The sequence below is a fragment of the Gallus gallus genome, chromosome 6 (genome assembly GCF_016699485.2).
Source record: "Gallus gallus isolate bGalGal1 chromosome 6, bGalGal1.mat.broiler.GRCg7b, whole genome shotgun sequence".
Taxonomy (NCBI): Eukaryota; Metazoa; Chordata; class Aves; order Galliformes; family Phasianidae; genus Gallus; species Gallus gallus.
The window spans coordinates 29,635,149-29,653,765 of NC_052537.1; the positions used below are offsets into that span (position 1 = coordinate 29,635,149).

Below are 18,617 nucleotides of genomic sequence, written 5' to 3' on the forward strand. Positions count from 1 at the left end.
ACATAAAGCCCAGAAGGACAGGGGCATTCCAAACACACCATCACTTAATATGGGTTAGAGAAGCAGTCTTAAAAATTTACCACCTAGTAGACCCCCACATCCCAGCTACACAACACTAAAAACAAAAGCCTTCCCGGCTAAGAGAATCCAGTTCTTCACAACATAAACTACTGCTTGTGAATTGCCCTGGAGCAACAATCCCATTCCGGGTTCCAGCACATCAAGTCAAGAAATCTACATCCGTCGGTTCTGGATTTCACAGATAAATGAGCCACTAAAGACATTTTCCAGTTTAGATATAAACTATAATCTGAAACAAACAAATTTTACTATCTTTCTAGGAACACTTCCAAGGATACAGCAAAGTATAAAGTACATGCGAAGTTTGCCCATTAGAGCACGAACTTTCTAGGCTGCACAGTAAGTAGTCAGGTTTGGTGGAGATTTCTTTATCTTGTCAGGTGAATGGCTTGAAGGGGAACGGTAGCAAATGTAGGTATCCTTACGCTAGCTCTAAATTAGCTGGCATACAACCTAGTAGCAGGACAAATAAATCACTCAGGACTTGAATGCCACTAGTAGATTTTGCAGCACCACAAGCTCTGCTGGAGCCAGGTAGCATAAAGCTGACTCATGTCTCACATGTGGCAGTTGTATGCAGTCATAGGTTTTCAGGGAAGAAAGATCTCATGGCCCTTTTCACCATGAGAAAAATCAGCACCAGAAAGACAGGTGGGCTTGGCAATCAAGCGGGTTCACAAATCCTAGCTGCTTCTTTTTTCTGCTGTTTTAGATGCTTCGAATTGGGATATTCGCGCTATTTCTTCTCTGCACAGCCAGAGGTAAGTATATGGGGTTATTGTTTGTAAAGCCTTTCTATGATGCTTGACCTTGTGAGATATTTTTCTGCACTCGTGCAGAATGGGTGAGCAACTGGGTGGCTTCTTTCCTTGGGGAAAACTGTAGACTGAGAACTGAGACAAGGTAACAGCTGGACTTTGCACTATTTAAACTGTAGGATTTTCAGCAGGCTGAGAGACATCTAGAGAAAAGAGTCCATATGTTATGACCACTAGTCTGCTCTTTACTCATTTACATATTCTTTGTCTGATCTGTCTGCTACAGGCTCTGAAGTTTGCTATGACAGGCTGGGATGTTTCACAGATGATATGCCATGGTCTGGAACTGCAGAGAGACCAATTTATAGGTTACCCTGGAGCCCAGAGAAGATAGGTACCCAGTTCCTCTTACACACAAGAGAAAATGGTAATAGCAATCAGGTAAGAACTAATGTGGTTTAAATACTGGTAAATTACAAAACTTTTACACGTCTACACAAATGAACACAGTTCAGCTCTGCACAATTTTGAAGCACTCTTTACAGAAAAGGGTTTTAAAATGTTAATAATGTAATATATACAACAGGAGATATCTGCAGTTAATCCCTCAACAATTGGGAGCTCAAACTTCAAAACAAGCAGGAAGACAAGATTTGTTGTTCATGGATTTATAGATGAAGGAGAAGAAGGCTGGACCTCAGATCTGTGCAAGGTATGTAACGCAGGGAAATCCTGTCCCTAGGAAGTTCCTTAGTTGTCATTTATAAATATACTGCTCTACATTGGTTTGCTTTCTCTATTTCTAATCACTATATTTCATACTACTCAGCGATAAGAAAGGGAAAACAGGGGACATATTTAAGGTGCTAATAATTTGGAAATACGTCATTCAGTACGCTGAGGAAAAAGATTAGGGGAAATGCATGAAATTCTTCACTTTAGTGAAGTGAGTGACAACAGGATTTGTCTCAGTGCCTTTTTCCTGCTCAAAACAGCTCAAAACCTGGAGCTCTTTGCTTTCTATTGATCTTTGCACCAACTCTACAGTTTCTCAACATGTTTCTTAATCCTGCCCCAAAACAGAGCTGCAATTCAAATTTGCAGTCTTCTCAAATCCTCTAAACATGGTTTCTATTGCAGCTGCTAAAGAAAGCTGCTAGTCATACAGTGCACAAAGCAAAATAGCAGATCATGGCACATGACGCTATTTGGACAATGCTTTTAATCAAGTATTCACACAACTCCAATTTTCTTTAAATTAGATATTCCTATTTTACTTACATGAACATTATAAGTAATATAGTTAAATTCCACTAAAATCAAGTTTTTCACATTTATTGCATCCCTATTGCCTGCTTCTCTTTGTTACTAGCTCAAAAGAAATTAAATTTATTTGACAGCTCCTTGATGGAAAATATCTATGTTGATTATCACTTTCAGGTTGACTGTTGGACCTGTTAGGTTAACAATTTGTTCCAACTAACAGAAATAGTTTGTTCTTTTAATAACTTACTAAGGTTTTGATTCTGAAAATGTTCCCATATACATTCATGCAGCATTTATGAATGTGGCTGTATTAAGCACTATGAATCCATTTCAGATTGTACTCCTGTAGGACTATTTTTACGTGTTTTTTTAATTGTGGGGTTTTTTTTGTTTGTTTGTTTCTTACAAAACAGAGGATGCTTACAGTGGAAGATGTGAACTGTATTGCTGTAGACTGGAAAAAAGGTGCAAGGTGTCAGTACTCTCAGGCTTCGAACAACGTCCGTGTTGTAGGTGCTGAAATTGCATATTTTATCAGCGTGCTCGCGGTAAGAACCTCCTAACCATATAACTACATATATAAAGCTGATCTGGAAACTTCCATGAATGCGAATGTAACCAGCAAAATTATTTTTTTCTACTCAGTGGTTATTTTAGAAGTTCTAATGGAAACAACAGATTTATTTCTGAGTTGGAGAACTATGTGATGACAGAAGGGTTAGTGAGCTTAGAGGTTTGAAGTTCTCCAAGACAGCCGAACAGTTATTCCGTGGATGTTAACAGGTGTAAAGAGCTGTGTAGTTTTAAATATGCAGAAATAATAAGCAGTAAATTGCCTTTTCATGAAGACAAAAATCTATAGAACAGCTCTGAAAAACAGCTGTGGTCAGCAGTGACTGCAGAAAAACTGCTCTCAGGTGAGCAGGACTACCCCAGGCCAACTGGGACCCTCCCAGCTGCCTCCAGGGAAGCCACCATGCAGAGCCTGAATGTGCAGGAGGTGCCACATGCCCCCTTCTCAGCCAGCTTCACGTGGGAAGCAAAGATTGGTTTGAAGCCTTCTTTTAATCCAAGTGCTTTTGACACATATTCCCCATAAGAGAATTTTAAATTACTCTTCATGGGTCTAGGATGTAAAAAGGATGTTGAGCCTCTCAGGACTTGATGCTAGAGCTGTCTAGAGTTTTAAGAATATCCAAATGAGGACAGCAGATAAATTAGAAGCTTTGGGAAAAATAAAAATTAAAAAAAAAAAATCTGTATTTTGGGTTTAAGTACCTAAACTGGCAAAAGTGTGCCAAAATCCTATAGGAGCCTCTACTGGATTAGGCTGTAGTCAAAGTAAGATTTGGTTTCCAGCCCCTTTTTAATTCTCTCTGTTGCTGATGAAAACTGAAGTAGTAAATTATTTTCTAAATATTTATTTCCTCAGGATCAATATTCATACTCTTCAGCCAATGTCCACATCATTGGTCACAGCCTTGGAGCACACGTGGCAGGAGAGGCTGGCAAGAGGAGGCCAGGGGTTGGAAGAATAACTGGTAAGGAAGGGATCTGAGTTTCAGCTTGTACTAAAGACACCACTGCTTAACGAACAGCACAGGAGCAACGCTGTAACGCAGCAGCACTCCACAGTCATTGCTATAAATGAGCTCACAATAATGAATGTACAATCAGAAGCAGCTGTAGCTATGGTTATTGGATGTTATTTAAAAAAAATAATTCTCCAGCACTCCTACAATAAAACAGACCAAGAGAGTAAACCCTTCCTTGTCCTGGAAGCCCTTCTGCTGCTATTTTCATCTTTCATTACATTTCATCTGGCCTCTAATACAGCAGCACATCTGATGCATAACATCACAATCATTGCTTGCAGGTCCTTTTTTAAGTAGTTCTGAGTGTGCTTCTACATCTAAGGACTTCCTCTATAGGAAATTCAACATCTAAAGCCATGTCTGTTGAAATATGACCCTCTTGGAAATTCAGCACGCAATGGCTCCATGTATATATGAACCCTCCAAATGCTCTAAATGTTTGGCTGACAGCCCTGGGTTACCCTATATCGTGCTTGGTAAGGCAAGAAAAAAGATTCACCTTTTCCATAGGATTGTATTGGATGAGCTATTTATGCAGCCCTTTTCTTTTGTTACATTTCCTCAGGGATTTCAGGCTTGGTGAACCTTGGACTAGTCGTCTATAAAATTTAGTCTAAAAGCAAAACCAAAACTGCTTCTCAAGCAAAAACCAGAGATGCAAGTATAGGATTATAAAAGTTGCGTAGTACAGGCTCCTAAAATTGCTGCAGCAATCTGAAAGGCAAATGAGTGTTATTTTCTGCTAGAATCAAAAGCAAAGATCGTGACTTTGAAACTAGATGCTTTTCCAAAATCCAGAAGTAGGAACATTTATTTCAACAGTTCCAAGCACATGGAGGTGCCTTCAGCATCAACTCCTATTTCAGTACACTTAGTGCTCGAGTAACCACACAGAACAATGTGGGATACAGATACCAAAACCTCAATTTGAACAACATATCTTCCTTTAAAAATAAGGACCAGAATCCAGATGCCAGAACTCGTCATTGAAACAAGTCAATAAAATTCAATAGGTTTCTCACAGGTAACCTCTCCTACCCAGGGTTCAATCCCAATACATCTGGTATGCGAGCATGTGTCCCATCATTTTAAGTGGCCTACGCCACTTAGACTTAAGGAGACAAAGACGTTTCTACATGCAGCATTAATTGTATACAATCTTACTGTTATTTTATATAACACACCTAGATCTCTTCTTCTGTACATGACACAAACATTTTCCTTTCAGGACTGGACCCTGCCCAACCTTATTTTCAAGACACTCCAATTGAAGTCAGGCTGGATAAAAGCGATGCAGAGTTTGTTGATGTTATCCACACAGATACAGCTCCCATAATTCCCAACTTAGGTGAGTATTCAGCTTTACTGTATTAGGACCTCATCATCTGTGCTCTGTACGCTTGAGAGTCCTAGTCAAGACTCTAGTGTGTCGATCAGGGCGTAGACAGAAAAACACACCATTACAATTACTGAGAACTTAAGTCTGAAAACATCAGATAAACTTTAAGCCAACAGTTCGAAGAACTGTATGAGACACGTATGAGACAAGACAGATTTTAAATGTACTTACCTCTGCTTTAAATTCTCCAGGTTTTGGAATGGCCCAAGCAATAGGACATCTTGACTTTTATCCAAACGGAGGAGTGGAAATGCCAGGATGTGATAAGAATCCTCTTTCACAGATTATAGACCTTGATGGCATCTGGGAAGGTAAGGATGTTGATTACATTACAAATTCAGAGGAAGGTCAGCTTCAATATGTAATGACTTAACATTCCTTCATTCAGGTGTTTTGTATTAGCTTTTGTTGTGTGCACCATCAGTGGCAAATACCCAGTGCAGTGAAATTGTTAGCGTGTTCAAACATACCACTTTCCTGTAATTATTTTCATCCATGGATCAAATAACAAATAAGACAAAGGGTTTGATCTGGAAAACTCCTTTAAAGTAGTTAGAAGTAGAGACAAACACTACTTAAACCTTCCTAAAAATTGTAAAGGGTCTGTAACAACACACAGATCTTTGCTGGTGGAGAGGGACATTCAGACTCTCACTTCTGGTTTGGGATCTTCAGATACAATTCTTCAGTGTAGAGCAGAACATTTAATTATTATTATTTTAATTAGCTATTACAAATCTGGGTTGCACTGAAGCAATGTTACTGTGTCTATTTTCAGTCACCTAAATAAAGATTAGCAAGTGGCTGCTCTAATACATTTTCCATTGTTGTTTTCTACAGATTTAATTTTAAAAAATCTATTTTAAATTTTTTTTTACAGTATAAACATAAACTGCACACATCAGAACATTTAAAAAGATAATTCACCTGTAGAAACTTTTCAATTTATGAGCCAAGCTCTGTCTTACATTGCTGCAAGCACCTTGAATTCTAGAAACCCATCAACTTATTTGTGACACCTGGCCCTTTTCTCTAGGTTTTATTCAAAGCAGCTGGAAGCTTTTTTTTTCTTTTTTCCCTCCAAAGAGTAAATTTGTTATTAATAATAGGGAATTAAGGTACAAAGAAATTATATATCTTCTTTTTAACCTAAATTGAGGAAAATCAAAAAGAAAAACAAAAACAAAGGAAAATAATACATTAATTATTTTAAGAGTTTCTCTTCTTTAAACACCTTCAAATAACAGTAGTTGCTCAGGTGGAGTAAATCAGCACTGCCCTAGAAAGTTCACTGTTAGACACTTGGCATTTGTTTTTCTTTTGTCATGGTAATATAGCGTTGCCGACAAAAGATCTGCTCTATGTAGCTCTCGTTTCTATTGTGAAACCTGCTCAGCTTATTTCAATAAGTTCCTGGGAGGGGGAAGAGGGCCTGGGCTGCAAAATTAGTCTTTGCAAAGCATTTCAGGTTCACACCTTGCACCTGCTGGATCAACGACTTTCCTCAGAACATCAACTCATTTCAACAGCAAGGTTCACATCTCAGGTTCACAGCTTCAAGAGTAGTGATGAGGCTTCTGAGGAGGAATGACCCATTCCAACAGCACAGCAAGCACACTGTGGGTCTCTTTCATCAGAAATTAAGAACTAACCTGAGAGCATGTTTTCACAGGAACTAGGGACTTTGTGGCCTGCAATCACCTCCGCAGCTACAAGTACTACTCTGACAGTATTGTCTACCCTGATGGATTTCTGGGCTATGCTTGTGGTTCATATGATGCTTTTAAAGTAAGTGTTTTTCAAAGCCTCGCTATGGGCCATTTCAAAAGCAGTGCACTTGTCAATACATCTGAAACTCTATTTACACTAACTTTCACCCAGTGGTTGCATATGTAAGATAAGTGACAGACATCTTACAGTGGCTTTGGTGACATGAGCTAAAGTAGGAAAAGGTAACAACAAACCAGGGATAGCCCTGGTACACTGCTGCTGCCGCCCTAAGGTATTACTGGAACTGTGTGGCTCCCCCAAGCCTATTCTGGTACATCAAACAGGGAACAGGTAGGAAGGAGAGCCTGCCCCAAGCATCACTAAGTCTATTTGTTAAACAGCAGCAAGAGGGATTTCATACTGTAGTAGGTAAGCTTTCAAAATCACAAGAATTATAATAATATGTAATGGCCCTGATGGGGCAGTCTATGGTGAAAGTACTTTGGTGACTTAAGATGGCTACAAGGACAAAGCACATTAGTTATGGACCAAGAGCAGGGAACCTTTCCCTGTCTCAGAATGGGAGATTTTGAACTACGTAAGTATAGCAGTGAGGCAGTAGGCTCATCATATCCCACAGGCAGCACAGAAAGAAGGGAGGAGAGCAAGGAACAAGTATATAAGAGGAATAAAATTGATCACCATACTTTCTGAGTAGATGATAGAGGCTTTTCACATCACTTTGGGAAAAGGCAACCACCTGTTTCTGTCACCAGGATACAAAGCTACTTTCAAGACAAAAATGATCTTTGTTTCCAGTACAAAGCCTTTCTTGAACCAATCTGGAGGTAAAAAGAGACATCACTCTTTCTCATCTGCTGCTCAGAAAGAGTGACACTCCTCCCTGTTCAGTACTCAAGGATGTCACTTGTGCAGCTGGAGTGAGCTAGATGGCATGAGAAAGAACATGGAGTCCTGACAAATCAGAGCCTTTCAGAAATCTGACTAGCTTACACAGTCTTTCTCTAGTCACATAAATGGTTCCTTGAAACTCACTCTTGCTGTGATTCATGACCAGTTAAAAATAAGTGTTATCACTAATAATTTTTCTAAGCTGTCTGGATGATTTTATTAATGGATATATTTCTGCTCACTAGGAAGGCTGTTTCCCATGCCCAAGTGGCGGATGCCCCAGCATGGGTCACTATGCAGATAAATTCAAAGGGAAAACTTCAGGTTCTTTTGTGAAACTTTACCTGAACACTGCAGAAGCCAAGGACTTTCCTCGTGAGTTTTGATTGTTTCCATTGCTACTACTCCTTGTAAAAATGCTTTTTTCCCCTCCATTTCACAGTTAATTTTAATGAATGAAAAGATCTCAGAGCAGTGCAAATGGCTATTCAGTCCCTTGGGCCTTTTGCCCTCTTCTGCTCCAAAACTAACGCTATTTTGTGCCCACCGGTTGGTCTAAAAGATGTCAGACTGTAGAGCCAGGTGGAAGTCAATGAGATGTTCGGTGGGCTACGCTACAAGGTACATGGAGGAAGGATGATAGGCAATGCACATTAGTCATAGAAATATTTTATTAAATCTTCTTAAAGTGTCCATGATCATGGTAGTGGTTAAAGGCAGAAAGAGAGGCCTGGAGAAGATGTGAAATCTCTTGGAGACAGTCAGAACTCCATTTGTCAAAAGCCACAGAAGCAGAGAATGGCTTGGGTTGGGAGGGACCTCAAAGATCATCTAGTTTTAAACCCCCTGCCATGGGGGGTTTAAAGCTGACCCTGTTTTGAGAAATGGATGGACGAAATTACTTCCTTTACAATGTAAGTTATTCTAAATGTCTCCTAAAAAGTCTTTTGCTTCATCTTTGTAAAGAAGAATTGGAGGGAGAAGAGCTACTTTTGTTAATTGCAGGCTAAAACAAAGTTCCAACTCATAAGACTGAGCATATCAGAATTTTTTTTAAGCTTATTTTATGGTATGGATCAGCATTTATTCCTAACACTTCCTTCTTTTCAGCTTCACTGTATGTAAAAACATTTGGGGTCAAATTCTCAGGTCTATGTTTATTTACCACATTATGGGCTACTGTTTTTGTTCATTCTGTAGTTTTGTGTGTTTCTTTTTTCTTTCTCTTTTTTTTTTCTTTTTTTTCAGATAGTACAAATGTCTGCCCATTTCTCATGTTGATCATAGTAAGACATAATAATGACAGATCTGACTGGTGTACTGAATGGTTATAACTCAATGAAAAACCGTGAGCCCCATGTCTGACAGCATTATGTTAACTCCATCCAGTCCAGGCAGTGTGGGATGTAGCTTTGAGCTGAAAGTACAAGGCAGTGATAGTTTCTTTTGCTTTTAACTATGGTATACAGCAACATATATATATATATATATATATCTAATCCAACTTGAAATTTTTGGTATTTTGAGACTGTTTCTCTCTTGATGCTATCCAACTTACTGTATTTTTTTTTCTGTGCAGTTTGGAGGTACAAAGTATCTGTGAAGCTCTCTGGAAGTTCTAAAGTAAAAGGATATGTAAATATTGCCCTGTATGGCAATGATGGGAACACAAGGCAGCATCAGATTTTTGAGTAAGTTCAATATGCAATGGAAAATAAACTCTCCTAGAATGCTTAATTCATATTTCTAATAGTATTTCTTTTTACTTGGTCTCATTTTGCAGAACAAATTCTAACCTCAGTTACAGCTCCTTGATGTAAATGCGGAGACAATTCAGTCACTCTGGATTTATTTTAAAAGGGAAAAACATGCAGAATTTTAAAACATTAGAATTTTAAAATGTTTGAATTTGGTGCAGTCTCAAACTGCTTTCTCTATCGATGTGATGGGAAATTAGTGGCCCGATTATGAACCACGGTGACCCAAGAGACCATACATGTTTGACTCAGTCACAGGGCTGTAAATTTGAGAACCTGTGGCAGAGAACAAGGCAGTACCTGGTGGGCAATCCTTTTGGTCAACCAAACAAACACAAAATCTGTATCAGATAAATCAATTTATATTATATGAGATTTCATTTATTTGCAAGATGTGGTATAAACCTTACCCACATAAGCAACAAGATGCAGCTCTACCTTCTCCATGGGGATCGTCCTGTAATTTCATCTTCATAGTAAGCTTTGACTGCAGCACAACAAGATTATCTGCCTTTTCTTCTTACAAACACTGATTTTTTGAATGAATTTCATCAGAGGATGGAGAATAATGTTGTTACCATGATATAAGCTAAACGCTGCCTTACTACCAACTTTCTATTGACCTTGCTACCACAGCCAAACAGTTAATGAGACTAGTAATTATTAAATGCCAGCAAGCCTCACATACGTAACACACTATTTTTCACAGGGGATCCCTCCAACCAGACAACACTTACACAGCCTTTGTTGATGCAGAACACAAAGTTGGAAAAGTTACAAAGGTTAAATTTCTTTGGAACAACAACGCAGTAAATCCAACTCTGCCTAAACTGGGAGCCGCAACTGCCACAGTGCAAGTTGGAGAAACTGGAGAAGTGTGAGTATATCCACTGTGAAAATCCCAGCAGTTACTTGTGAGGGCAAATGACAAAATTATATGAGGGACAAATGCATTTGCATGAGAAAAGGTGCTCAAAGCATTGGAAGGAAAAGATGCTAAGGAACACTTTTAACTTCCTTCCTTTCAAGATACTGCTCATTCATGATTCCATTCACTACTATTTCAACTCTCTACCTGAAATAACTTCGAAGAAAAAATATTTCCAGTCTCCAGAACGGCAAATTTCCTGTAAGAATCTTTGGGTTAGAAAGATTAGCACTGGCTAATCTTAAAAAGACAATACTGCAGACAGAAATAGTTTCAAGCAAAGCAAAATGATTACATCCCATGAGCATTACCTCTCAGCAGAGGTAGTCCAATTGTAATTTCTATTCATCAAAACATGTTGCTGACCAAGGGTGTTCCTGTAAATAAGCACTCGTTCTTCTACTGCCTCATGCCCTTGTGCATGGAGTTGCGTTCATCTATCTGATGATGGTAGTGATGGTAGCACACAAACTGAGGGTTAAAAAAAAAAAGAAGAAAAGAAACTGTAGAACTGGAGGAAAACAGTCAACTAGAGCAAATACAGTCCATCAGTACCACCACCCGCAGCAGTATTTCAAACAGGTGCTTAGAGTTCCTTCTGTTCTTCTGAGGGAGCATGGTTGTGTCAAATGATAAATCTGATTGAGATAGCAAAAAAAATGCACTTGTATAATCTCAGAAAATCTCAAGAACTCAAGACATACATATGTTTTTGTTTTCTTCAGATTCAACTTCTGTGGTTCTGAGACAGTGAGGGAGAACGTTCTGCAAACCCTTACTGCTTGCTAACAATACATACAGATGCCCAAAGTCTCGCTGCCAACAAACACTGGTCAAGCATTAAAGACCAGACTCTGCAGTCTTTACAGCTATAATGGAAGCTTCACATGCTGATTAATAAATTGTACCTTTTAGATGCAGGCATGCAAAAAGAAACCTTCCTTGCTCTAGAATGCTAACGATCAATCAATCAAAATAAATAATAATTATCCAGGACATTTTAATATGTGAGAGTTTTTATTTCTTTGGGGGTTTTGTTTTGGGCGTTGGTGGTTGTTTTGTGTCCATGGATATCTCTCTATAGACAAGCCTTCAAAATACAGAATTCTTAGAGCAGCTTTAGGAATGAACAAGCCAATGCCCATTGAAAAAATCCTGATTTCAGTGTGTTTCAAGATAATTTCAAGCAATGGGAAGAAAGGGGGGCAGGTAACGGAATCTGGTACATGGCTTCTGGGCAGTGCCAAGAGAAAGCAGACATGCTGGTGAGAAGAAAGAGGTGAGAGAATTAAGGAAGCTGATGTTGTTAACCAAAATGAAGGCTAAGCCTGAATTACTTTGCAATAAAGACGTGAGCAGAGGAAGAAGGGTAAGCAGTGTACAAAATGGGGACAAAATTTTTAATTAACAATGAGAGATGGAATAGTGAACACAATGGATAACTGGCTGAACTAAGCTTGAACAACAGAATCCAAACAGAATTAATTTAAGAAATCTGTACATAAGATTTCAAATGTTAGTGAAAATTCACTAGAATGCTTATCATCAGAACAGTGACAAAATTATCCTAAAATGCCATATGATGGTCCTTGACCGCAAGCAAAACTGCCAGATGACAAAGTAGCCAAGTTATAAAATGTGCAGTGCAATGAAGAAGCCACTTCCTCCTCATCTCTTTGACAAACACTATCAGCTAAAGTGTAGATAGCTCACAAATTCATTTCTGCCCCAAAATAAACCTGTCTCTGGTCCCTCAGCCTGTTGCAGGGACCCCACCCTCAATGGACAATGCAGAACTGCAGGGGCCTGGAGACTCACTACTCCTTGGTAGCTTTGTTTTAAGGATTTTTCTCTTCAGGTTCCCCAGGGCCGAGGCCCTCTGCTCCTCCTGCCTTTCTGCACAACCTCTCTCTAACCTTGTCCTGAGCTAGAATAAATTCCTTAGGTCAGAAACAAATCATTCCTTGCTTTTACCCAACTGAAAAGAATATCCCTCAGCATCTCCAGTTCCAGTTGGAGATGCGCAGACTTACTTTCACATTTAAAAAACGTTGTAAATTGCACTTGTGATTCCTGCTTGGATTAAAAGGCAATACTCAATTGTGTTACCCTGGGAGCACAGCACAAACCAAGTTTTATCTTAAGACTCACTGAGTCTTAACATAAATCCCTGAGAGCTTACTTTATGGAGGATGGTAGGGAATAAATCTATGAATTAGTAAAGGAGATACCCCTTGCTATGCTGACATAGATGTGTGGAGAATTAATATGCTAAGACAATTTCTCATTCAAGTTCTCTCAAGAGCAATACACAGGTGTTTTTCACTCTGATGGCGCTACTTGCACCTTCCACTCGTAATACTGCTTCCTCCCCTCTGCAGCTCCTCCTGGCAGCAGCAAGGGCACAGCAGAGAAGAGTGTTTTGTGTGCCTTCTTCCCAGCCTATGCCTTCCATTAGGACTATATGCTAACATCTATTTTGCCTCCAGTTCTCCCCTCCCTAGTCAGCCTTACAGTAGTAGAATAATGGTGTAAGTCACAATCAGTTCAAAGATATAAATAATTTGTCTGCACTAGGGTATCAGTAAGCCCAGTTTTCAGTTCCTCCTGCAAAGCCTTTCTCAGCTCTCCACATCTTCTTGACTCTAGGTTTGCAGGAGGCAGAGGATCCAGCCAAGGAGCTCAGCACACTTTCACAAATCATTCATTAACCAGTCCAAGGAAGAGCACTCTCCTGTTCCTGGGAGGTGAATAGATGTGGGATTTGCCCAGAGCACACACACCCACAGACACCAGGACTGGCATCTGATGCATGGCTTCCATGCACCCTACTTCCTCTGCCATAACCATTTTACTCTTCTAGAATCTGGCTTCCTGATCTCAGTACCTCCTGCCGAGGAATCCTCAACAGGGTTATTAACTTCCTAACACTGCAAAAGAGTTTCTCCTTTGTCTTTTGTTCCCTTACCATAGTATAAGCAGATTCTTGCCTACACAATTGTTTTGACAGCCAAGATATTCTCTGCATTATCCTTTGCCATAGCCACTTCAGCAGCCCATGTAATTTTAACAAACACCTAACAGAATCAAGTCATTAAAGCTGACAATAGCATAATAAAAAATCTCCTTTTAATAATGAACTGGAGCTGCCGTCATCTTGTTTTAGAAGAGTAAAAATCTCTCCCCCCTCCTGAACACTTTACAAAGCTATTACATAAAATGCAATGTTAAATGAACAACAAATTACTTTCCCTTTAGCTAGCTTTTAATGCTAATGGTGCTATTTATTCCTGACCTTTTCAAATATTAGATTTTTTAAATGACAACATAAAACGAATTCTTGTTTGAAAACGCAAGCGACTTTAAACCACATGCTATTACTTGTAAGTATAGCATGCACATACATCATTCATTTCAGTGTCCCATTTATGGCTAATTGGTATATATTTCAGTTGACATATATTGTTCTCCTGCAAACGTGTCAAATTCCTTAACGATGTCGGTGACAAAAGCATAGTGCTTGAGATATATAAATTACGCTCTTTACCATATAATCATTCTTATCTATTGGGAATGCTATTTGTGACAAATCATGTTCAAAAATACACGCTAAATTGATTATTTTTTTTAAACTTTAATATCACACCATTCATGGTAAGTCTTTGATTGAATCTTTAAATGTGGAAATGTTTTGATTTTTATCTGCAACATTTTGCAGCTTTTGAAAAGCTCACTCTATTTATTAAAGGAAGAGTAGCACAGCGCGGATCTTAAAATGTATCTTTTGTTATCAGCATAAGAAAACAAATGGGCTATAATTGTGGTTATAGAATGAGTAATTTGGTGAACAATGCTTGGTACTATAGTTTAGGTTTTATAATTCCAACCAGAAATTACTATTATTTTGTTGGTGCGCAGCATTGCAATCAGAATTTTAAATATGAGAGCCAACTTGGGCCATGTATTTTCTTTATACTTTAGATTGCCATGTGTAATGTATTTCTCTCACATGTTATAAATCATCTGAGAACAATAAAAAAATTGAAGATTTTGTGTGACTCTAATTATTACTGAGATATAGCAGTGCTCTTTGTTGTCTTTAGACAATGCTGCCTATAATCATTACTTTGCTCTGTAAATCAGTAGAATAATGAGGTTCTGTCTTTCAAGAAATATTTGAGTGTACCTTAATTTGACATTGATGTATTCTTCTTTCTGGACCTCCTGATGTTTTTTTAATCTAGTTTGTCATATTAGAGCTTTCTTCACCTAGCCATAGCTGACAGTGCTTATGTACACATATTTATTACCATACCTTTCTGGGATGTGTCCTTAGAGGCTGCAAATTGGAATTTTATGATGTTATGCCTGAAGGCTATTTTGTTCTTAATTTGAGTATAAATCACAAGCTGTTTTGCTACACCCTCATGCTTCAGAAATACATACTCTGTGTGGTGGCATTCAATTCTGGTAAAACGAGGCTAAACTTGTTAAAAAATATCACTGCCTTCTAAAATTGCAGTTTCTTTGACAAAAGAGATATTTACTTGAAGAATATACTGTCTTTTGTCCAAAAAATGAAAAAGATGTGAGTTCTGATATGCATTTTTTTCCCCTGAAAATAATCTAAAGTTTGAAGGCAATGAAAAGTAGGGAATATATCTGCATTTTTAATTGACCAAAACAGAATACATCAGTGGAGGGCTGAGGAAGAAGGTTAACGTGATGCTCCCACAGCCCTACAAGAAGAAATTATCATAGTGGCCTAACTGCCACTTTCTTCCAAATTCCGACTGTATACAAACAGAAACAAGTCGCAAACAACTCTTTAAATTAGTCTAAATGCTGTATTCACTTGCATAGTAACGAGTGGCTACTGCACTTGCTGGCATACTGAAGACGTATTATGTGAGACCTAAAGACAAAAGTTGTATTCAAGTCCCTCTTTGTGCTATGGCTCATGTAATTACTGTTGCGGTACATATCGTATGAAAAATCTTACCTTTAATTGCATTAAGAGGATAATTGCTCCACATCAAACCAATTAGGGAGGTGAAGGGAAAAAAAAAAAAGATCTAAACCTGCAAAGCAATGCACTCTTTCACAATGTAATTCTAGATAAACATAGTCTCACATGATCTCATTAAAAACAACAACAAAGAACGATATTAATGGCTCGGATCCCTCAGTTCGGGGTATGCAATTTGAAGGCATGAAAGGAGCTCTGATTTACGTGGGAGCGCTGGTTGTTTCCCCAATCTGGGAAGCAAGTCTTGCTTGGGAGAGTGGCGCCCCTGGCCCAGAGGCAGAGAAGCTGCCATTCTAGGGAAGGCCCAGTGCCGGGTCTGGCACCGGTGCAGCTCTACTCAGTTACAGCTTTTGGAGTTCTTTGGGAAGGAGGAATAAAGTCATCACCTTAGTTACGTGGTACACCAAATATACCACAAGCACATACACGTCTTGCCCAAGGAGCCCATCCCTCCTTCCCTGAATGCCAAGCACTCTGCTTGCTAACCGCAGCCGCAGTCAGGCTAAGGAAACTTCCAAAGAGGCTACTTAAAAAGAAACCCAAATTCCTGTCTTACACTTGTGATCTTTTCCTTGAGAGCTTTAATTCCTTAGTCATAAACTGACCACCTCTTATTTGTGAGGGAATAAATATCAATACGAGGGAAGCGCTAAGGAGGATCTCCACCACCACCAACCAACCAGGGCTGCTCTCAGCTCCTCAGGAGGGCAGAGGCCTGACCTCACACCTCCCTCTGACCTTACTCATCTCCCCTTCACCAGTGGGTAGGACAGCAGTGCCAACTGACCGTTTGTGCCCCTTCAGAGGCACAGTAAATCTGATGGGGCATCAGAGAAGAGGGTGGTTTTGCTCCCTCTGCAACCTCACTGTAATAGTTAAAGTCCAAACCTTGTGCCTCCCATAGGAGAAAGAGAAGGAGGGTTTGGGAAAGGATGCTTCTCCACCTCACTGAACAGAGGCTACAAATCTTCACTTTAATTCAAGGAGTCAAAATGTCTTTTATGAGTGATGAAAATTGTCCTCTCAGTACCTCCCACTGAACCAGAACTGCAGAAAGGACACTGAAGGGCAGTTTATAGCACAGATGTGCCCCTCCTTGCTGGATCTGCAGAGGTAACAACATAGCAGCAGAAAAGGGCATATTTTTGTTGCAAGGGGCATTTGTAGGGAATTAACTTCTTTTTAACCAAGGAAAATGTTGAGAGTGAAGAGAATAGTGACTGCACTAAAGAATAATTCTCCTTTTGACCCGCAGAGAAAGAGGTGCCTAATGAAAATATATGATCACGGACAGTGTGAAGATAACTGTCTGATCAGATAATGGAATTGTTTTCAGTGATAAGAATGAATCCATTACTAATGCAAATAACGATAATAATTATAATTTGCAATACAGTAAAAATCACCTAGTCTACCTCCTCCTCTGACAGGAGACTGTATAATAAATTATAGGCTGAGAAAAAAATTCAAAGGGATAAAGGTTAAAAGAGTAAAAAAATTCTGAAACTTAAATGCTTCACAGGGAAGTCAAGACCTGAAAGCAGAAATTGGTGCTATTAAATAAAGTGACTGTAAAGAACGAGATATTATGGAATTGATTAACTAACCAGAAACCAAACGTTTCCTCATATCACTACCTCTTGTCACAGATTTCAATAACTTTGAAAGAACAAGAAAGAGAGTAATAAGGAGAAAATTAATTATTTAAGTATAGGTGAATATGCTAATAGAATTCTAGGAAGATTAATATAACTTAACATATCAAAAGATCCCTGAAAGGTTCAATAAATTTGGGGGATTTCACCATCAGTTCTTGCTTTAGCGTTCAAAACAGGTCCAGCTCTTCTATCACTCTCAATGAAGATTCCATGAAAGGACATTAGCATACCAGGCATATTTATAACCTCTTGGGACTCTGTGGGCATATTTTGATTCTCACACCAATCCTGTAGTTTTCTTTGTTCATGAGAGGGCTTTTGGTTATGCAAACAATGATGTGGAAAGTGTTTCATCTCACCTTTCAGGGAGAGGAGAAACAGATCTTCTGTTAGAAAGTTTGCACTACAGTCAGCTGTTTTGTTGTTTACAGCAGTTCTGGCTTCTCCATGAGTTAACAAGAATTGAAAACAGTGCCATTACAGGGCTTACCATAAATTGTTGGCATCCTATCTGTCATATTGATTTAGGTGATGGAGCAATGGGAATCTTCTAAGACAGCTTGTGATTCTTCCACACCCATCAATTCTAAGTAAAATAGCAATTAAGTGACTGAGTCTAAAACACCCTCTTTCAACGTCTATATTCTGATTTTCCCAAGTACAGTACGTCCTGTAACAGCCACAAAAGCAGAGATTGAGAATTTAATGACAGGGAGTACATAAGGAAGACTTAACACTAAAGGTGCTGACATCTAGTCCAAAGTGGGGTGACTACCAAATGAAGCTGGCATTCTGCAGTTTGAAAAGGGCTACTTCATTCCTTTTTAAATCCACAGTTTCAAGTGCTACAGTTCAATGCACCCTGCCTAAATATCCCCCGAAAATCTTTCGGGAAGCTGAAGATTCTTCATCCTCTCTGAAACTGTTAATTGCTGCATTTTTTGTGTACCTGAAAGGTGTGATACTCTTCTATAAAGCACAAGGAGTCCACTGGAAATTCTATAGCATGGAAATTTAAAGAAAATGCTTTAATGATGCCAATTCTAAAAGCAAAATGAGTGCAAAACTCACAGTATGTTTCATAACCATGATTTGTGGTTACTTCATAAATGCAATTTATCAAAAACACACCCAACTAATATAACTTCAACTACTGCAACAAGTTCCTAAGGCTTAAACATGCACCCCTTAGACTGCACACCAGAAGGCCTTTAATCAATGTTTGCAAAAGTCAAAAACGCAACATGCCTCAACTACTCACATCACACTGTCTTGTTTCTTGATGCTTTGCCAGGGCTTTCTGTTTCTTGGTGAGATGTGCACAACAGGAGTCCTCTGAGTGCACACAGATCGACTTCAGCATTTGTTTCTAAATGTCTTTCCAGCAACAAGATGTTTATCTGCAAGAAACCAGAACCCACTGTCTAAGCCTCAAGCTTACTAATGGCTCTGGGAAAAAAAGGATTGCAGGCCTACACAATGCTAACGGAAGACCTAGGGTTTAATTAAAGAACTAGATGCAGG

The 18,617-nt window shown here is 39.0% G+C and overlaps 1 protein-coding gene across 1 annotated transcript; it reads left to right on the forward strand.

Annotated features, from left to right (window-relative positions):
* The first annotated feature begins 397 nt into the window (after positions 1 to 397).
* On the forward strand, positions 398 to 11,408 carry PNLIPRP1 (pancreatic lipase related protein 1). Its single transcript, NM_001277382.1, is given in 13 exon segments — positions 398 to 420; positions 794 to 842; positions 1,126 to 1,280; positions 1,426 to 1,551; positions 2,519 to 2,653; positions 3,538 to 3,646; positions 4,929 to 5,048; positions 5,291 to 5,410; positions 6,772 to 6,887; positions 7,967 to 8,096; positions 9,301 to 9,412; positions 10,188 to 10,355; positions 11,132 to 11,408. Coding segments are annotated over 12 exon segments (1,404 nt in total). The 5' UTR covers positions 398 to 420; the 3' UTR covers positions 11,196 to 11,408.
* The last annotated feature ends 7,209 nt before the right edge of the window (positions 11,409 to 18,617 follow it).